Below are 22,244 nucleotides of genomic sequence, written 5' to 3'. Positions count from 1 at the left end.
ACCCAATGTTCTCTACCTACTCACTCCAAAAAGATGTTTTGAACAGAGATTTTTGGTTCATCTGGCTGGTCAATGCAGGTGCTTGCTGGCCTTTTCTACTGCAGAATTATATCTGGCCCTGTCCAAAACGAAAAAATCACAACCCATTAGTGATTCCTACATATATTCATGTCACGTCACATTATCCACATTTATTTGCAAAAGCAAAGAACCTTATTCCAGAAAATGTCAATTCAGAATAAATCCCAATGTTAACTTCGAGGTTTCCAACAACCTAAATGAGGGCAGGATCAGGTAGCCACTGTGAATGCGTGGAATGACTTTGACTAGCATTGAACTTTCTCTCTAGCTCTGTTCAGCCCTGCAGCTTGCATATTAGATATTCTTCCAAATGTTACCTCTCCCAAAGCTGTAATTGCCATCCTACGCTCATTGCCTTGGGCTCTGGCAAGAAGCACACCTTACCACAGCAGTACCTTGCATGCACTTCATTAACAGGAGACCTATTCATCCTGTTGCAGGCCAAAGCCAGCATCTAGGGAATGAGGCCAGCTTGCTTGATTATATCAGTGAAGTCTAATGACATGCAAAATACAGTTTCCTCTTACCATTAGTTGTTTGTTATTTCTTTAGTGGTGATTCAGAACCCATTTCCCATTTGTTCTTTGTTGCTTTTGTGTGAGTGAAAAGGTATGTGGGAACACACTTTCACATACCCTCACACTGGCACCAAACCCAGGAAAAAATTGTAACCTATGGACAGGAATAGTCTCTCTCTCTCTCTTTAAAAGTTTTGTGCTCCAGCTGAAAGGAAGGTGTGTTCCAAGAGTTGCGCCGAGTGCCCCAAGGTGGTGTTGAGCTCAGATTATTTCAGTTTGCAGGAAATCCCAGTGGAAGGAAAGGTCAGAGCAGGAGGCTCCATCTGCCACCTGCTTGCTGTAGCCATGCCTTCCTGAGCCTGTGTGACAGCTCGACAGCAAGTCAGGGAAATGAATACTGTGTCTGCAGATATTTAACAGCTTGCTCTGACCCTGGACAGGAGTTCCCTGGAGTGCAATGCATCATGCTGCTTAGCAGTGATTTTCTGCTACATCCTATCAGTGCGGTTATTTAAGTGCTTGTGGTACCCAAACTACCCTCTATTTCCTGACAGGCACTTTGTCCTGCTGTATTAGCTGCTTCTGCTGCAGACATCAGCATGTATTGAATGCAATTTATTAACTAATTAGAAGCAGAGATGGTGGTGTTCCCCCCAGGCTTACCCTCCACATGGCAGTGTGGGGTCCTGTCCTTTCTCCGAAACACACAGAGCAGAAACCCTTCTCCTCCAGAGAGTGGCTGCTCACACCCTACCCATGCTTGGGCAGTCACTCTTGCCAAAGTTAATGACCCACAGGCAATAATTAAAGGGATTTCCCTGAGACATTCTAGTAGATCATGTGGATTTATTAGGAGAAAATCCTCAGACATCTGAATGGATTTGCAAATCCAAGCAGCACAGGGCAAGTCTAGTGTGCAACGGATGGCACAGTTTATCCTCATTTCACATTTGCTGATCTCCATGCTGTGCACTATGGCTGGAGCCATCCTACATTGACTAAAATTGTGACAAAATTGTGGTGTTTGGCCTTTCAGACATCATCAGATTTCCAGATTTTAAAGAGTGCTTCTTGAGCCACAAGAAGTCTCAGTGTGCTCAGTGATGGACGAGGCAAAAGAACAGAAGGACTGTTGCTTTCTCCCAGGTAATCCACACAGTGGGGTGGAAGCAGGACTGAAGCTTCCAGCTCCCAGTTCTACCAACACCAGCAGAAACCCCTCTGTCCTGCTTCGCTTTCACATTTCCCTTCAGATGAAGGTCATTTCTGCACATAACTTTCAGCCTTTAAAACCCTACTTTTTTTCAAAGCCCCAGCTAATACCTGCCAAATATTAAATACTTCTATGATCCAGCACTGTCTTTGCAAGGCTGCTGTGTTTGCACTAGATTCCTCTGGTCTCATTCTCCAAAAATATGTCAGGCACTGACTCTGTCCGTAGTTCTTTTGACTGGCAGCTGTTTGAGTGCTCAGGTCACCACTTCCATAATCTGCCTGTGCCCCATACATATGGCTGCCCTGCAAGCAGATTATCTGCAGCCTGTCTGGATGAGCTCAGTGCAAGAAGATAAAAGTTCCCTAAACTGCAAGGCAGGCTCAGGATGGGTGGTGGCAATGCACTGCAGAGGACTGCCTGGGACTGCATTTGCAGGCTTGCTTCCAGCATGGACTGAAACTCTTGAGTCAGGCAGTCTACATGCACCCACCGGGCCCAGCTCTCAGACCACTCAACTGGAAGCTTAAAGGCAGAAAATTAGCAGCATGACCAGGGGAAAAACAGGAAGCAAAACCCCAAGATCATCACATATGGACTTACAGGCCTTCTTTTTTTCTCTGACTTTGGAGAGCTTTCCAGACATCTGCAGTGCTTCACCTCACACACAAGCACGGACAGCTCACCCACCAAAGGGAGAACGATCTCCTAACTCAGCTGCAGTGCTCTGGCAGATGGCAAAGATAGGGACACCTCTTGATGTGAGTCACTGGCTTGTGCTGCTGCTCTCAGCAGCATCAGCCTATAGCGGAAATATCAATAAAAGTGAAGTTTCTTGCAAATTTCCTATGCCTGAGCCAGTCTTGGTCTCTGGGCAGGGCTGTAGGCAAGGAGGAAAATGGGAAAGGCCCCTGTTATGTCTGAGCACATGAATGAGATGTTACCTGCCCTTCTGAGTGGGAGCCTCATCTCTCACCCTGGCTGAACCAGGGCAATTGTCCCAAAGTCCCAACCCTCACAACAGCTTTTAAGTCTCATTGATTTCCCAAATACTTTTTTTTCCTTTTTTTTTTTTTTTTTTTTTTTTTTTTTTTTTTTTTTTTTTGCGAGCTGATGGCCAGGTGCTTTGTGCCTCATACAAGATCAGGAAATTAACACTTAATTCCCATCTCCAGCATTGCTTCCTGCCTAACACAGGGTGTTTGGCAAGAATAAGGGTTTTTTTCCTTAATCCTGCATAATCCCTTTCTCAATTTCTTTTGCAAGGCTAAGGATGATTTATACCCCAGAATAGCAATCCGAGAAATTTAGCTGATATGGACCAAAGTCCAAGAAGGAGAGAGAATGTGAGGTTTAGAAAACATCAGCTAGGAATCTGAGCATTGAGATGTCAGCAGAGAGCTCTTCTCAGCTGTATTTTATAATCTGGAAAGAAGTGAAAAGGATGAAAGAGGATTTAAGATAACCTGTTTTACTCTGAAATGGAGAGGACATGTTTACATTTTACCAGAGTGAGAAATACTTGAACTTTTAGAGCTGGACTCTGACCATGCCCTCTGCACACTTCAAGAGGCTCAAATAAGGCGTATGATGCAGATGGCCTTGGAAGTGGATGACTTCATATTTGGACACTATGTTATGCATAGGGAGGAGTGAAATGTATTCATAAACCAAAAGTCTCACCACGTTTCAGGATCTGCCATATGATGAAAACATGTCTAAATGTGGTGCAGAGATAAGAGAGAGACTACTCAAAGCATCAGGACAAATACTAAGGTCTTGTCACTGTTCTTGTTTAGACTAACTCCTAGTGAAGGCAGAAAACATCTCCACCCAAACAGCAGTTCAAAAGCATTCTAGCTCTGTCCCATAACTGTTATACTCTCCCTTCATCTACTGATCAGTTCCCCTCCAGAAAGAAATGTGCAAAGCAAACTCTCTGCTTTTCATGGACAGCTGTTGGCATCTCTGAAAATTTTATTTTCAATCCAAAAAATCTCAGTCCTGCCCAGGATAATAAAATTCTGCAAGTTTAACAGATAAATGCCATGCAATAAAAATATATACATATTCTCTGTTCCCTCCTACCAGTGACACTGTGCACAGAATGCTGTGCGAGCATTCTGACCTGATGAACTGAACATGTTATTATTTGTAAATGCAACTTGAAACAGATTTTGCAGGAGGTCAATTCCTTGAGTGCTGTATCATCAGGCAAAGACAATACATGCTGTGAGGCATCTTCCAAAACTCTGTAATGTTTCCAATACAGCATCACTCATTCAGAATAGAAGCATCTGCAGCCAAAAAAAAAAAAAAAAAAAAAAAAAAAGACAGTAAACATTACATTTTCCAATGTCAGAAATACAAGGCGTGGTCAAACACACTGTAAGGTAGAGTAGAGGAGATTAAAATGTTAAGAATACTTGTTTGCTTGTAGAGAGGTACTCAGTGGGGGGATTCCGTGTTCTAAAAAGCCATCATTCCCTAAGCCACTCCTCCCAAGCCTGCTGGCATGACTGAGTACCTCCAGCAACAGAGCACACCTGGGCTCTCCAAGCCTGCCCTCAGCTGGAATGCTTTGGCTTACCTGCAGCAGCTGCTAACCCCTGGTGTTGCCGAGGTGGCTCACTCCAATCCGGTCCAGAGGAACTCCAAACCTTCTCTTAGGCAGCTCAAACACTTTCCTGCACGAGGGAAACGAGCAGAGAGGGAGGGAAACGAGCAGAGAGGGAGGGAAACAAATGGGAAAAGACATCTATGAATAATCAGGATGTTACTACATGTTTGATACCTGCATTCATCCCACTAACACCTTATTGTTCAGACAGAACAGTGAGCAGGAACAGCCAAAGATGTGTGTCTAAAAATAAGATTCTGCACTTGTCTGACAAAAGGCTGCAGTTGCAGCTGTTTTACAGACTGGCTGAGCTTGATCCACTACCCCTATTTTTATTTGGCAGCAAACTAACTTCACAGGTTAACTGCTATTCATAAAAGAAAGGTGATACACTGCATTTATAAAGGGGAATTGTTTCCTGCACAGTGTCACACACTGCAGGTCACCCATGACCTGGGTCTTGGAAAGCTCCAGGGCCAGCTGAGGCTAAAATTAGCAAGGAGGTAGAAAGTATTGCACAGTAATAGAGAGGATGAGTCAGAAGTGCTCTAACAGGGGTTTTCTATAGGTTCTTTGGCAATGTAGTGTTCATCAGAATGGTATAGAAGCAGTCCTTTGATGAGATTGAAAATGGGAAGATTTTGGGGTTGATTTTTTTTCCTGTATATGGTAAATTTCCTGACAATTTGATGAGTTAGGGTATGAGGAATGCGTGAAAGAATTTCTACACAGCAATAATTTTTTTTGCAGTTCTTTTTATATAAAATAATAAGTTTTCCTATCTTAATTCAGCATTTTTGAGCATTTTTTTTCCACCAGCAGAAGTTTTATTTTAATTAGCTGTGGAAATGGCAAGAATTCCTGCAGCTGAGAACAACCTCAACTTTTGCCCTCAGAAATACTTGTCAGTGAAATGCAAGTCCAAGAGAAGCCCTGGAAGATTAATTCTTTATCAGTCCTTGCTGAGGAACACAAATAAAAATAAATTTTGTTCTGTAAGTCGGCAACTGCAAAGTAACAAGCAGGAGGGAATGCTGCCGTTCACTCGAGGATAACTTTGTGCCAGCATTGTTAAGCTGCCTCACCCCGGGGCTCTGGGTTTGTGCACGGCCACCCAGAGCCGTGCAGCCCCTGGGCTCATCTGAGCAGCTCCTTCCCTCATCCCCCTCTGCAGCCAATGCATCATTCCAGCACCCACAGCCCTGCCGGCTCTGTCCCGGCTGCTTGAGCTCGGGGATTGGGAATTGGGGGCGTACCCGTGTGAGGGGAGCACCACATCAGTGCTGCAGAGTTGGAGAGCATCACAAAGGAAGGGGAGCCTTTTGTTCGGCCTGTCCCTTCCACAGGTATCCCTGCCCCAAGCCCGAGGGAAGGCAAAGGGAAGGAAAGGCAGGATGCTTAGTCTGTCGCCTCGAGGGAAGCGCTGCTTTCCCCGCAGTGGGGAGGCACTTGGGCTGTCAGAGCCATCCTGAGCCTGCCTGGAGAAAAGGGGGGGTAACTCCTCGGAATGGAAGGGGATGGAGAAGGTGGGGCGGGGCGGTGTTTCTGCCCCCGGAGTGGTGCCACTGCCATGCTGGGTGCTCAGATCAGGGATGAGGAGCGGTGCAGGGATGAGGAGCGGTGCAGGGATGCGGAGCGGTGCAGGGATGCGGAGCGGTGCCGCTGCCATGCTGGGTGTTCAGAGCAGGGATGCGGAGCGGTGCAGGGATGCGGAGCGGTGCAGGGATGCGGAGCGGTGCAGGGATGAGGAGCGGTGCAGGGATGAGGAGCGGTGCAGGGATGCGGAGCGGTGCAGGGATGAGGAGCGGTGCCACTGCCATGCTGGGTGTTCAGAGCAGGGATGCGGAGCGGTGCAGGGATGCGGAGCGGTGCAGGGATGAGGAGCGGTGCCACTGCCATGCTGGGTGTTCAGATCAGGGATGCAGAGCGGTGCAGGGATGCGGAGCGGTGCAGGGATGCGGAGCGGTGCCGAGCAGCGGCAGCGCAGCCCAGCGTCCCCTCTTGCGGCCGCCCCGCGCCACGGCAGCCCCGCCATTCTCCACTCCGCAGAGTCCCCGTGCTGTCCCGTACGAGGGACAAAGTAGCTTTTTCTACTTAAAACAGCCTTGTCTAGGATTCCCGCAGGTTCTTTCTCCCTGCCTCCCGCACGCTTTTCCTGCGCCTTTCAAAGCGCTACAAACCGGTGCTGATGCCAGACCAGGATCTGGGCTCTCCTGTCATCGCTGGGTGTCACAACGAGCTGTGAAGTGGACTAACAAGTGATCTGCTCTTTTCCAAAAGTTTCTGCTTTGTGCCAGACACTGCGCACACTGCATTGATTCGGGGGGCTCAATCTATTGATCAGCTCTCCCGAATTAATTTCCTGGTCTCTAAAGGTGACCGGCTCAGCTCGTACAGGACTGAGCTGTTATCTGCTGCCTGAGCCACCAGGACAGGGTGCTCAGTCCTCTGTCTTACTCCTCCAAGTGCAGCAGCCTCTGCCAGTTTCTATCTAAAGGTACTTTTCTATCAAAAACCTTATTACTCTTTCACAGCATCCGTCTGATCTGCAGTCCATGCTGCTGGTGGTGTCACACTATCACTGCAGTGATCAAAGCAGCTCAGGTTGTTCTGATAAATGGCTCAACCCCAAAATTAAAAGGTGAACAGCTCCCCCAGAGTGATAATCCCAACTCAAAACTGCAAACTGTGCTGATGCTGCTGGGAAAGGGGCAATTTTGTGCAGCATGTCACTCATTTTCATGAGCTCATTATTCAGAGACAAACTGGTTTTTACCACCATCTCCCTTTTTATTTTTTGTTTGTTTGCTTTTTGCTGTTGTTTTGGGGAATTTTTTGTTTGTTTCTTTGTTTAGGTTTCCCCTTGTACTGCATATAGAATGAAAGATTTCCATCCAAAAAAACATGAAAAAGATTTGGAATACCACGTATCTTTGCAAAAAAATTATAGCTTAAAAAAAGACCTTTTTTTCTTTGCCTGGAAAGGGAAAACATGCTAAAAAGCAAACGAAGAGTGAGCTGATTTTGATATCTTGAAGAGGCAGACAGAACAGAATAATTCTACTTAAGGTTTTAAGAATTTTGTATTTTATCACTTTTGGCTGCAGCCAAACAGTCCTAGTGGCAGACTGGGTGGATAAATGGAAAAACAACAAGAAAATATTGCAAAACTTGGTTTGAAAAAAGCTCTTGTAATATTGACTGGCTCTCGTGAATACTTTCCATTTCCAGATTAAGCTTTAAGCATGTTATTAAATACTTTGTGGCATTAGGGATTCCATCCAAGAGAAGACAGTTACCAGAAGAGCAGAACAAGACAGGCAAGCTCTCTCAGACACAGGAACAGCCCCTAAAGCTGTGCCCCAAACTCGCTCTCTCTCCCCAGCCATCGAGCATCATTCATTGCTTAGCCTTGTTATAAACAAGTTAATCTTCAAACACACATTGCTGCATTGTTTAAACCCTGATTTATCCAAAGATAATAGAGGTCTTGAAGCTCATTCTACTGTCTGCCTGCCCATTTTCATGATGTGTCCTCCATCTTTCTGTTCAAAACATCCACTCCACCAAACCTTCTTCCCATCCCAGTCTCAGGAGCACCCAGCCCTGCTCTCTGCTTGTGAACCTCAGGCACCTTTCTTGCTTTAGCAAAGCTCATGGTCAGATATGAAGTTTTAAACTGAGTGTTAGTTCAAACCAGTGGAAAGAAGTGTACTGGAAAATCACAGGTACTGGGATGTTGTCTGGTAGCTATGCAGCACTGTAGGGATAAAGGAACTGGTGAATGTATTGTACATTACAGCTGAAGGGTGAATGTATTGTACATTACAGCTGAAGGGTGGCACACTCTTTGAAAGGTTTCTGATCAGAGGCACCTCACAGCTGACCAGCAAACAGGCTGAGGGCTAAAGCTAACCCATCAGTGTCCAGAGCACCTAGCAACAGCCCTCCTCCAACTTTATCACTGGCAGGAGCACTTAAGAATTTACCTCTGTTTGCCTTTTGCATCCACAGAGGATGAAGAAATTCTGTCAATGGGGGAGCCAAATCCTGAGAAGCTCCTTTTCTTCTTGGTCTCAGTCACCTCGTTCTCCAGAGACACCAAGTCATCAAGAAGGAACAGTTTGTCTGCCAGGTTGGTGGCTGACTTCTCTTCACTGGCAATGGGATGGTTTCCCACACCCAGAGCAGCAGAAGGCTCCAGAGGCTGCAGAAGAAAGCAGTAAAATTTCAGTTTGCTGGCTGCTCAGGTCCCAGGATAAAAAAAGAATTCAACCAGTGTCATAGGAGCAGTCCTGTAAATAAAGAACTACCAGGACACTCACTGAAACTGGGACAATGTTTTAAAACAAAGTTCCTTCTCTGGAATGTGGCCTGTTTCCATCAACAGGATTTTGCTGTCAAAGTCTGGAATTTTTTTTATAGAACTGAACTTGCTTTCATTATTCTTGCTAGAAATATTAAAATATGTTACTTCACAAAGTCTATTTCTTCAGGCCATCCCACTATCATTATCTCAGCACTGTGATTAGTATAATTTATAGCATGAGCTGACTAATGTAATCATTCTGAAAAATGCAATCACCATTGCCTGACTCCAGTATCCATTCTGATAGTTTTCAGGAAACTTATATTTGTTTTTTAAATGAATGATAATAAGTAGTAATGAAAACTTCTACAGAAGTTTCCATACATATCTGACAAATTAATTGTTATGCAAAAAATGCCCACCAAAAAACTTGCTTAGCCCTGTCATTCAAAAAAATTATACAGTAACACTACCAGGAAGAAGGAAAGGAAAGAACATGCTCTTGAATTGACACAGCAGTTTGAACCTTAATTACAACATTAGGCTTAACACTATTTCAAACCCAAACTTTGCTATAAGAATAGCTGAGAATACTGGGGTCTATCGAGAAAGAAATGAAATTAATCCCAGTGAAATAGCTGCTTTGCATGTGACAGAAAAATACAGGGCACAATTAGTAATTAGTCTACAAAAGCAAGCTCAGATTGTTGTCTCTTTGAATGAAATGCACCTTCCTGTTCACTTGATCTTCACAGAATTAGATAGAAACATTACAGCTTACAACGTCAGACAGGTTTTATTCTCTTTAGAAGCACACTGCTGTTGTTATTCACACATGGTGGGTTTAGCACATGTGTGAAGGAAGGCAGCACATGGATGATGAGCTCCACTTGTGGTGGGGATGTTCCCCACTGCTGATGGGTGGCAGACAGTGATGGAGTGCACAAAACTGTGACCTTTACCTGAGGAGGAGCACACGACCACAATGATCACACCAATGGTGTAGCACTGTTGAAAACTTTATAAAGGATCTCACATTGTCCCCTGACTTTGCTTTTTGTAAGCCTCAAGTACACAGAGCAGTCCTTTCTGTTCTCATTTAGGGTTATAAAACTTTCATAGAGGTTTGCAACTGAATGATGCCTTCAAAAAAGACTGAACCCTTCCTTCTGGTTAGTGGGGATAAATATCTACAATATCAGTTGAAACTAGAAGCCAACAAAAGCTTCTGCTGTTGAATACCTTGCAACACCACTTACTTTGTCTTCAAAAGATGTAATGGAATTGTAAGAAGTGACAGCTAAAATGATAATCAGAAGTAGAAAACAATTTTCTTCTGGTAAACCACTGAAGAAAGTACAATTTCACAGATAAGCAGAGATGAGAGTGGGTGTATGTGGTATAGTGGAGGGTTTGCAAACTTAGGAAGAGCAATGAAATGAATAAAAACTAGTCATTTTTTTCCTCAAGAGAAAGAGCTTCCCAGTCCATCCAGTGAAGTCACCAGATGGTGGATTTAAAATAAATATAACAAGTTACTTTTTAAACACAGCACACAGATGAAGGGAAGGCACTGGCAAAGAATGTCATGGATACTGAGATTTTGAACTGGTTCAAAGACAAATTCTGGCCCATCAGCAGCTAAAACAAGCCCTGGCCCAGTGCAGGTCTCTAGATCTAGAAGTCTGCAGAGACGTTCTGCTCTTATATTCTTTTCACAAAAATCTGTCACTGGTGGAGGCAGGATACCAGGTGTCTGTGGCACCAGAAGAGCAGCTGCTGCAGCACTTTTGGAGAATCATGCTTATGTGAAGACAGAAGGTAGAGGGATCCATCAGGATACTTCAGAAGATATCACATGTTTAAGTTGATCTTAAAACCTATGTAAAAACCCTAGAGGCAAACAGTGCTACTTTGAGTTAACTCTTAGATACTTTACTTTTTCTTATTCTTTTTTTTTTTTTTTTCTTTTCATGGCACGAAACCATTACATAAATACCTTTTCTGCCAAATCTGCCTTATGTCAAGATGACATAAAAATAGGGAATGCAGTAGAAGTATTTTCAGGTGCAACCCCTACATATCATCCTGGGTGAAACATGAGACAACTCATCTATTTCATCTGCTGCTTTCCTCTGCAAGCTTAGGCAAGTGACTTTGCTCCCTCCCCCTCCTGGTCTAGGTCCATCTCCTTTAACTTGTAATTTTTGTGCAGGTGATCTTCTCCCAGGGATCTCCTTATGGCTTCTGAAAGATTCAGCTTTCTCATGCTATTATTTGTGTGTAAGAAGAAGAATTAAACTTTCCCTCCAGTGTTAGAGAAGTTTGCTTTTCCCCCCTTCCATCACCTCCTTCCCCTCTTCAGGAAGCTCTCTATCCACTGGACAATGTTTTAACACACAGGAAATCCCCAGGTGTTTTGGGAGAGGATGTGAGAGTTTGGGTGAGGCCTCATTCAGTCTGTTCCCCTAGAGCCATGCAATTGGCATCTCTCTCTTCTCGAGGCTCCTCCTTGGCCCTTTCAGAGTCAATACTGATCCTACACCTCCCAGCAGTGTTTGGATACTCCAGTGTCCTCCTCACCCTGTGGCTAAGAATGCCCAAGGAAGAGTAGTTATGTGACAACCACCAGAAACCTTCACCTACCTCTGGAGCTGCCTGTGCAAGGAGCACAGAGCTGGAGTTCCACCACAGCAGGGCAATCACAAGGGCCAAATGCACCACCACGAGCTGGAACTGCAGCATCTGCAAAGGAGAACAATCTATAAATTACTCCACAGCTGCATCCCCTGAGGAACCTTGCTCCACAGGTCTTAAAGAAGTAAAACCAAAGGGAGACTCTCCCCATGGCTGTTAATAAGTTTTATCTGTAGAGTCACTGCATAAAGATAATGCCAGCTGAATGCTCTTCACCCTTGCATGCAGAATCAGCTCCCTCCTCTGCTCCTTCCTACACAGCCCTGCCAATCTTGTGATTCCTTTCTGCACAGCGGTGCAATCCTTGCAGCAGCACAGTGAGGAATGCAAACTTGCCTTAAAACCAGATGAACTGCATGCTCACTTGTAAGCAGGGAGCCTTTGGCTTGTAGCCCAGGCTGCCCTGACCTCCCCACTTGCTGGAGAGGGGCTTAAAGCTGTGACAGAAGTCATATACTCCTCCAGTAGTATTTTGAAGGCAAGGCTGCATTTTGCTAGTTCCCAACAAGATCTAGTGGGAGCCACAACCTCCAATGTCATCCTGCAATAAAATTATTCACAATAAGCTTGCAGAAGGATCTGTTGCTGAGGCTGGTGGTAGTCTGACCATGTGTCACAGCTGCAGAACTGCAGATGCCCACCAAGCTTTTAAATAATGCAGGGAGTTTTGGAGGCTCAGGATGAGGAAGGTGCTTGGTTACCTCTGGACGTGGGTTTAGCCTACATTATTTAAGCACTTGTTTGGATCCAGATCTTAAAGCCTGATGTGCCTTCAATTCCCCAGGTGGGAGTGCTTCAGATGATGTTAGGAAGAGCTGGGCTGGGGCCTTTTGCCAAAGGCATCTGCTAATTTGCTGTTTTCTCTGTCTCCAGGTCTTGCCCCAGAGTACAATTCAAGTCTGATTCTGCCATTCTTTGCTGAGTCTCCACTTGGCAAAAACAGAAACACAAAGAGTGTATAAACATATATATACATATATAATTATTATTATTCCTATTGTCCATAGGGGATGGGCAGTTAGGAAGAAAGCTGCTGGTTTCTCTGCAGGGGTGAGGCAGACAGTTCACTGGAATCAAAGGACAAAGTCAAAGCACTAAGACCTGGTACCACTGTCTCTCAGCCCCACAGCAACAGCCATTGCTTGACATAAACACAGAGGTTTGCCTGGGTGTTTTTAAAGTTGGAACCCTCTACAATGTATATTTTTGTATGTGGGCGTGCATTGAAATTTGAAGTAGCAGTCTACTACCTTCACAGATAACCACATCCTGATTATTTGGATACAGAGACGTAAAAATAAATGGCAAGGTTAAAAACATATGTTTATTATGGTTTTAAGATCTGTACTGGTATTCATTCAAGCCAAAGACTAAAGAGCTAAAAATAGCAACTGGTACACTAATGAAAATAAACAGTAAGGCACCTGCAACACTAAAGATATTTGATTAAATGGTCAGAACTCAACGCCAGTGAAATTAGAAGCGGAGGAAATTTTAAGGACTTAAAGCTTGGCTCTATTTCCCAAAGAAATAAGCAGCTAAAGAGGTGGTGTCACTGACTGAAAAGGGAGCAAAACTTGAGTCCAGCAAGATGCTGTGGTGGTGATTTTCATGCAGCAATGGGACCAAGGCAGGAGAAAAAGGCAGGGTCATTGTAGTGGAACAGTTCGGCTTTAGAAAAGTAATTGCAAAAAAACTAATAATGCAGTGAGGATTATGTAAATACAATTAAAATCACACTTTCTTCTGCCAGTCTGGAACTTAGTTTTACCACCTTCAGCCATGTCATAGGACTTTAGTTATTAAAGAAGTTATTGGTATTTCTCCTTGAGCGTATTTGTTGCAATTGGCCAAGCAGAGCCCTCTGGCCAAAAAGGGGTTTTACCAGCCATGCTCTGGCTATTGCTTCACCCCATCCATATTTTACCTTGACACATTCCAAGAGAGGCTTTTAGAGAGGCTGGACAGTGTTTGTTCCTGAAGGAGACTAAGCAAAGCTCTGACAAGCTTTTCAAGATGCACCCTTAATTGAGTTTGAAATTCATTGTATTGAAATTGTATCCTTCCAGAAAATTCTTCACCACCAACTTCACAGAGCTAGGTCAAGGGATTGGTGTATAATTCCATGTCTGTAGTATCTCAGGGTCTTGTGTTATCTGACATAAAATATGGTTTTGCCTTCTCTAAATGAAATTGCAAGTCTGAATTCAGACATATTTATGTGTATTAGCGATACTTTAGCTAGAAATGTGTCAAAACTAAAATTCCTCATATAATTAGGTATCTTTGTTGCTGGTCCAATTAAAATAAAATTAAAGATAAAAGAAAGAACAGTATTCTACCTTATCAAAGCAGGATAAACATACAAAACTTTTACTTAGGAATCAGTGCAGAGCCATTTTCCAAGAAAATATCACAAGGAAGCAAAACGCTTTACTGAACAGAAACTGTTAAGTCTCCAACATAAAACCAAAGGACTTAAAAGATGTTTTTGTTACAGACAAAAAAACAAAACCCAAAATGACATCCTGAAGATAAGTGGGCTGAACAACCCTCAGACAGAATGCAATTCATCACCAAGCTCCAAATCCATTGCCTGTCAAAAATGGTAACAGCCATCATTGTTCTTACCCATTTGATCCACGATATTTCACATTACTGTGGAGATTAGTCTGCAAGCATAAATCACAAGGGACTTATTTTTCTTACTGGCCTGTTAGCAAGAGAACCGAGGCAAGACATCAAGCCTTGCTCTGCAATGCTTCACTGCAGCTGCCAGCCTGTCCTGATGGCTGTGCTCTGCTCGTGGCTGTGACGCCGCAGGGGACATGCCCAAGTCACCTGCAAACAAGGACCTTGCTCTTGCAACCAGCACCTTCTGGCCAAGCCTGGAAACCCCTGAGGTTCTGCCTGGATGCCACCAGAATGACCTGATGCAGAGCCAAGTCTTGGCTGTCCCACAGGCATTGGGAAGCTCCTGGTGCCTCTTGGGCTCCAGTGCTCCTCTTAGAACACTGGGACAGCACTGGGAAGTGATGAGCTTCATCACCTGCTAGCCAGGAAGGTCTCTGGGACCGTGCAGATTCCAGCCACCTGGGGGAAATCAGGTCTGCAAAGCAGGTACTGAGCTGTTTTGTTACTGCTCCTGCAGCACAAAATAAAATATTAACTGCTGATACCTTAATTGAATTGATTAATCAAACTGAGTACTCACACTGGCCTTGCTATGCTTGCATTGCACGCCCAACAGGAATATACCTTGGCCAAAAAAATTATGATGGATGATTATCTTACCAAAAGAACAACTTTAAAACGGCTTGTGTGAAGCTCTAAGAGTCTGCTCCTGCTGGAACAAATTTTCCTTACTTTTAAAAGTCGTAAAAGGTATCCTCTGATAATATATATCACCACAAAGCCAAAAATACCCCCACCACCAGTCCCAATGATTTCAGAACTGCTGAAGGACCCTGTGTGTCTCAGGTGCAATCTTGTAGTTATGTAAATGTCAAGGAAAAAGGACAAAAATCAAAACAAATCCCACCCTCAGAAGAAAAGGCAGATCTCAAAAATAGGCTAGAGCGGTGTTTTTGTTGTCATCCCACAGACAAGATATGGAGCATTTCTCACATATTGCTTTCCAAAAGATACTGAAGTCACACATTGAAACATGGGGCTTTAGTGACAAAATGAAATGTAAGCTGCCAGTGTCAGGCTCTTTATGTTATTAATAATGTTTTTTCTGGAGTAGGCATAGATTTTTAAACAATGCCATATGTTTTGTTATACATGGTACAGACACTGACAACTTCTACCATGTATTTTTCCTTCTATTTTCAGTTTCATGACTATATAGATATATAGAGGCAGGTAGGTTTCATCTAGTGGAACCAGAAAGAACTTGAAATTCATAGACTTATGCAAGAGGCTTATGATTAGTTATTTTGAGATAACTAGGTATTTTTGCGTCCCGAAAGAAACTTTTTGTCAGACAGTATTTCAAGGCCAAGCATGCTCCACTTCCTGAAAATGAAGCTCCTTCAAGGTTTCTCAAGGTAGTCAAGATTTGTTGATTGATTTCTGAAGCCTTCATTTCAATAATTGCATTCCCTGTACCCTGATTCTGGTGCTCAGTCCTGACACGTTCTCATATCACCACGTTAGTCACCTTTGCCTGTTTGACAGCCGTGCTTTGGCTCAGAAGTTGCTCGAGCACACAGCTGTTCCTACCACTTGTACTCAGATAAAACAGAGTTTTATGTCATGGTTTCAGTCGTGGTTTAGTCACTGCAGGGCTGGCCTGGTCCCTGCCCACACAGGACACAACAAGAAAGGATGGAAAGGTGACCCTCTAATTCCCATGAGGAGTTCAAGAAGGGCATAAATGAACACAGCCCTGCCAGGGCACCTTGGCTGGGCAGACACAAGCGTGATTCAGGAACAAATTGACTGACAGAGGTGGGCAAACACTTGTGAAAAGGCTAGTCATTCATGGTTTCATCTCTTCCTTTGAAAACAGGGCATGAAACCAAATGGCCATACAGAACAAATGAGGACAATTTTCTTTAGAATGGGCAGGAAGGACAGAGGGTGGACATCCTGCAAATCTGGCAACATATTTACACTATTACACTGTGTAATAAATCCATTTTTAGCAACAGATTTCAAAAATTAAAAGCCCCAAACTCACATATATTCCATAAATGTAGGAGACCTTGAAGTAACAGACAAACAGAAGTGATGAAGCTCATCTAGAAGGGGCTTATTAAGAAAGAAGGATGCTATGAAGTGTAGGAAAATATCTCTTAATGGGAAAAACCTATTTGCACCTTTCCTCAAAAGATAATTGAGTAAGCTGCAGTTTTCCTGGTCTGTGCAATGGAATACAAAACATTATTAGACTATTCTTCATTGCCAACAAACTCTCAACCCTACACTGTTTATATATGTACTGACTAAACATGCCAACTTTTTTAAACATTTCTAACAATTTGACATTCAGCTTTCTTTCTTCTTTTCCTCAAGAGCCAAAAACTTTTCATTGTTAGAGTGCCATCTTCAGAATTTAAAGCAAAAATAAGGAATCTTTCCATCAAGAAAAATCAAGAAATAAATTATGATTTTCTATATTAGAAAATAATTTTTTTCCTAACAGCATTGAAGTGATAAGTAGAAGATCTTTACATCACTTATAAAGACTATATTAGCAAAATAGGTTATCAATAGAAAAACAGACCATTTAAAGTATAACAAAAATATCCCTCAAGATAAGCTTTTAAGAGACCCGAATGGCACTGGAATATCTTAACAAGATTCAAACATTGATACTGATTTACTCGAAAAACACTTAAACATTCTGATCAAGGGTATTACTTGAAGAAAAAAGTCTTGGGGGAGATGCACTGCAAATGTAAATTAGAGAGTAACCCATCTCTCTGAGTTAAGAAGAGAAGGGAAGCTGCAAGCACTTGCAATCTCTGTCAGGGTCCAACAGCAGAGCTCTTACAGCTGCTGTGTGTTTTAATTGGCTATTCAAGAAGCCCAGAAAGGCACTTGTCATTCATTCAAAGAGTAAAAACAAAGTCCTAATCTGCTGAAATCAGATTGGCAGGTATTTATAAAAAATGAAGAATGCCTGATCCAGTCAGATATATTTTGCAGTTTTCCCATCATTTACACCATGGATTGGCTTGGTTTGAGCTGGGGTTTTTTGCCTGTTATTCCTCAGTGTTCAAAGTATTTTACAGGAAAAGTAGGTTGAGCTGCATTTTGAATACAGGTAAGCAGAGACAGATAAATCCAATAATAAGTTTCTTGAGTTAAGCAGTGGGCAGAGGCACAAAATGTCCTCTCAGCTCCTCAGGTTTCAGCTCTGCACTCCCCACGAGAGAACAATCATTGCAAATTGAAAGACCAAGTAAAGAAAGCTAAGGGCACTGCATGCTAGTGTTTCAAAAATTAGTGGATTCTGAACTTTATTGCAGCCTCTGGACATCTAAACCAAACGTTATTTGCATGTATTTACTTGTACAACTTCAGTGTGGGAGGGAAAAAAAAAAACCAGTGAAATACTTTGAACTCAGAATGGAGAAATTACAACGACTATCACAGAATCAGAGTCTGCCTTCAGTTACAGGGGTACAAAACTGAGCTAGCCAGATCACTGGATAATGATAATTACTCTGTTAGTGTAGGAATGTTTTTGCAGTTATTCTATTATTGCAGGAATGCAGCAGAATCTGGATCAACATTTGTCTAATATGGGATACAGTAAAATCCTTTTGCAGATCCATAAATTAAATACTTTTCCTAAATAATTTATCTCATGTTTTCCAATATATTAGACATAGCAAACCACATAAGATATTTAGCAATGTAAAAGAATTATTCTGTCACAGCTCTTCAGCTTAAGAAGTAATATGCATTTGACAATAACTTACACAAAAGGAAAATCCATAACAATATAAACAGACAGCAGTTTATTGCAAAGCACTGCAACAGCATAAAAGTAATTTGTCACTGCTGCAAAATGCACTGACACATTTTGTTTAAGTATTGGCTGATTAACTGAAGGAAATAAGTTTCCACTGAATATTTGTAGCTCAGTTTTACTACGAAAAATCCTAGGTGATAGGCACCTCATTATCTTAATTCCAAAGTAAAAAGTACTGGAAAAAGTACTTGTGCTTTTCCCATCAGATTTTTATACTTTTTACACGTCTGTTAGTAAAAAAAAAAAAAAAATAAGAAAACATGAAAAAGAGGAAAACACAGAAGGGAAGGAAGCTTCTGTAAAGAGAGCAGAAGACAGAAAACATCCCAAACACATTCTGCCCTCACTCCTCTTACCTTGCATTGGATGCAAGCAATTCCAACCTCAATGGTCCTGCTATGTTCTTCCTCCTAACTTATCCTTAATGCTCAGCTTTCTTTCAGAGTTTTTATAGTGTCTGGTGTAGGCTACAAACTCCAATCACTGCCTTTGCTTTCTCTTACATCATTTCTAAAGATTTTCCACTGATCCTTGCCCTAAACCTTTCTGTCCTGCACTCTCACACACATACTTGCCTCACATTTGTTATATTTATTGCTGTGATCAAAATGATTAGGTTATAATTAAAGGTCTAGGAGTTTGCTCTGGTTTTTTCCCCCTTTTTTCATTTAATTTCAAGATCCAAACAGTCATGGGAGTAGGAAGATTTTCAGCAGCATCACCATTCCTCCAAACTCTCACTGTTGTAAACTGCAGTACAGAAACACAATGTCCTGAGTCATTACTGAGGTTTTTTTTTTTTTTTTAAACTTTGTTTCTTGCGGACATCAGAAGGACTGCGTTAGCTTCAGAAAGAAATTAGCATGTTTTTAGTAAGCCAAACACCACTATAGGTTAAGCATTAGAAAAGGATTGTGCTTTGTAAAGCAAGTGACATGAACTTAAGTTTTTCAGACACTTCATTTCTGTTATTGAACTGTTAAGTTATTGAATTGTAAAGCATGGGCTGTGGAGATGCCTATCTTTCCTAGGCAGTATCAGAGGACTTATTTCTTTCCCTGTTTGCCTCCCTAGAATAACTTTATCTTCCTTTTTTGCCCCTTTTTAAAAATATCTGATTATAATAGATTTGCAGAACATTTTAGACCTATTTTGGGGTTTAAAATTCTAAACAGTGCAGGCTTCTATAGAGTTAATTCACAGTAATTTTATTCCCTAAATAGAAAGGCACAGTACTTTGAAAGCAGTTTTTACTCTGACTTGCCAAAAGCTGTTCCTACAAGCCATGGGCAGTGAAAGGAAACTTGCAGTATGTGGGAAAAAATTGCCAGCCAGGAAGCAAACACTTTGATTTCATTTGTCTTGATCAAAGTGATTAGAGAAAAATAAGAGTTTGGTCACATTGAGGCAAAGCAAGGACTTCTGCCCCATATCTGGACACGTTCCAGGCCAGGCTGGATGGGGCTCTGAGCAACCTGCTCCAGGGGAAGGTGTCCCTGCCCAGGGCAGGGGGGTGGCACTGAGTGATATTTAAGGTCCCTTCCAACCCAGGGTGTTCTGTGTTTCCACAGCATCTCTCAGCACAGGCCAGTGTGGGAATGTGGCCTAGAGCAGACCTGCAGAAATCCTGTAAATACACCCAAATGGGCTGGCCCAGGAGCAGCCACACCAGAGTCAGGCAGGTTGAGACTCTGGTGCACTGCAGGGTGTAACAGAGCAGTGATGGCACTGCAGAATCCAGATGGGCTCTGTGGGCACTGGGGGAGCAGGAGAAGCAAAAGAGCAGAGCCAAACACCACCAGAGTGCTGAAACACAGCTGGAGATGCTGCTGCACAAAGAGAACTGGACTGAGGGCCATTCTACTGCATTTAGGTGGTAGTTTGCTGCTGGAAGTCCAAGGACACAGCAGTACTTGACCGATGTGTCTAAAACAAGCAGGATCCCAGGGAAAAAATAAATAAAGATCATGACAATCTAACAATGAGATATAATCAGTTTATGGGCTACCTTAATGACACAGGACCACAAGGTGCTGCTGACCAGCTACTGCAGTTCCAGGCACTGGGTTTCCTTCTTCTGCTGGAAGGACACAAGGTGGCACTCACAGGCATTTACTCCTCTTGGGAGTTCTTGCAGGTTCTGTCTTAAGGTTTCCAAGCAGAATCTCTGCAGGTCTCCATTCTGCCACCACGCTTGGTGTTGGTGTGGCTGGTAGGGGACCTGGGCTGTGACATTGGGAACAAGCTGATGACAGAGAGCTGAGTGCTGGCAGTGAAGGTGTTCCAGTGTTTCAGGGGAAAGTCTGGAGACTCAGCCACCTACAACTCAGCACCTCACAACATTGAGGGAGGTGGGGGAGGACTGCAGAAAAAACAGAAGTGCAGCCATAGTGTCACCTCCTTTGGCTCCAAGAGTTTGTCTAAGAACTGGCATCAAAATTTTATTTTATTATCTCCATGGATCAGTGATGCTATAGCAAAGCTCCAGCCACTTTTGTTCTACCTATTGGACCTACTCAGAGGTTAAGGCTCTTCCTTTAAGAAAAGTTATTTTCTATTTCACAGTTTATCACTATATCCTTCCTACAAAATCTAAAAGATTTCAGAAATGTTTGCTGATACACACAACTATCATCAGCTCGGACTAGGAGGTGTGAAAGACTCAGATCTAGGTAATTTTTCGTCTTCGTGGGCTGCTTCTGGCCTTAGCATAAGACATTCTACCAGCACACACATGGGTTTTGTCTCTGGGGAAAAAGAAACCCCAACAAACCAACAAACAAAACAAGCAAATAAGTAAACAAACAAAACAAAAGAAGAAATACCACTAATAAAAATGAATAGTGTGTTAGAGTGCTAACATTTAATTTCCTGCTCTAAATTGACTGTGATTTATTAACACTTATTTGACATCTTCTAGTGAAGAATGCCAAGGAAACTTCCCAGACAATGAAAAAGGTATGTGGTGGTTACTCTGCTGGCAGAGCATCTAAGGAACAGATATCCTCAGCAACACTGTGGTTTAATTATACTTACAATATAATTAAGTTACAGCAACCAAGATTTTGGAAGGAGTCCTTATTGTCTTACCAAAGTATGAATGAACAAGTATAATGTGACTTTTCTCAACTATGAAGACAAGAAAAAGGAAAATTGGAGAGATAAGGACACAAGACATGAAGCACTTTTTGTTACCATCCAAGAGAAAGACAAACTTACCTCCCTACTGCCCTCACAGTCCCACAAGAATTTCCATAAATCTTTCAACACTGGTTTGCACATCAGTTGAGCTGGCTGTTTTCCTTGAGTAGACAAGTTCTGATGCAGAAAGCAGGAGTTAGCAGGGGCTCACTTGTGTAAGTGTTGAGCAATCTTGCTCTTCAGCACCCTTGCCTGACACCCCAACTGTACTTGGGGTTGTCAGACCTTGTCTGTAAAGGCGTGGGAATGGCACATGAATACAATTCTTGATATTTCTGCACTTTTAGTTCTTCCTTTCTGCCACTAAACCTGCAGCAGTGCTGTTACATCCCTGTGATCTAGGCCACAGGAGCCTCCTCGTTCTATCACTGAGCTGTCCCATGGGAACCTCACCTTCCAGCCTCTTCAAAGTGTGAAACCCCTTCCAGCAGCCACTGCTTCCTCACGCAACACCACACCTCACAAATCAGTGTGAGCAGTCAGGGTCCAGCAGGTGTTATGGCCAAAGCAAAAGACCTGAACTCAGGAAGTTTTGACTGATCTGGCATGGACCTGAGGAATTCTGATTACTTATGATTATATATTATACATATTTTCACTAAACACTAAGTGTGTTATCAGGAACAGTCCAGTTCCCAGTTTAACATGGAAAAGCATCAGCACACTGAAGGTACCAAAAGTGGACATTTTTCCAGATGTGCAAGGTTTGCCCCAAAATTCTAAGAAATAATCCAAGTGCTTTTTTTATCTTTTCAAATTAAAAACTATATTCTTTAAAATAATGAGCTGATTTTCATGAGCCAGGTGCTCAGCTGGTACTGATTCATATAGCTCTGAGATAAAAAACTGAGATATTCCAAATTACAGTGACTTCAATTTATTTTTACTTCTTGAGACAATAAACTCTTCAGATAAAATTGGCCCAATTCTGACACCAGTCTAAAAAAGGAATAGCATTCCACCAGATTAATCAAAACACAGCATTTTACAGCTACATTATTGGTACAGGGAGAACATCCAACATTACTTTTGTTGCATTTACATTCATATCTTGTCTGGAGAATGGGAAACATTTAAAAATAACCACCCCAGATTTTTAGTCAATACAAAAGAGA

At 42.7% G+C, this 22,244-nt stretch overlaps 1 protein-coding gene across 2 annotated transcripts in view; it reads right to left on the bottom strand.

The window, feature by feature from the left end:
• Positions 1-3,799: 3,799 nt before the first annotated feature.
• The window catches only part of OSTN (osteocrin), a 37,918-nt gene continuing 19,473 nt past the window's right edge, over positions 3,800-22,244 (bottom strand). Inside the window, exons 1-5 of one of the 2 annotated variants that reach the window (XM_041405947.1) lie at positions 18,285-18,330; positions 11,388-11,486; positions 8,422-8,639; positions 4,403-4,499; positions 3,800-4,109 (exon numbers count right to left, since the gene is read on the bottom strand). In XM_041405947.1, the coding sequence (XP_041261881.1) occupies positions 4,415-4,499; positions 8,422-8,639; positions 11,388-11,486 (402 nt within the window). In that variant the 5' untranslated portion in view covers positions 18,285-18,330 and the 3' untranslated portion in view covers positions 3,800-4,109; positions 4,403-4,414. Of the gene's footprint in view, positions 4,110-4,402; positions 4,500-8,421; positions 8,640-11,387; positions 11,487-18,284; positions 18,331-22,244 lie in introns of those variants that run through there. The other variant, XM_041405946.1, reaches the window with a different exon arrangement.

Source organism: Onychostruthus taczanowskii, unplaced genomic scaffold (assembly GCF_017590055.1).
Source record: "Onychostruthus taczanowskii isolate IOZ18803 unplaced genomic scaffold, ASM1759005v1 scaffold24, whole genome shotgun sequence".
NCBI classification, from domain to species: Eukaryota; Metazoa; Chordata; class Aves; order Passeriformes; family Passeridae; genus Onychostruthus; species Onychostruthus taczanowskii.
The sequence above is the reverse complement of the archived record's forward strand: the minus strand, read 5'-3'. Positions and strand labels throughout refer to the sequence as shown.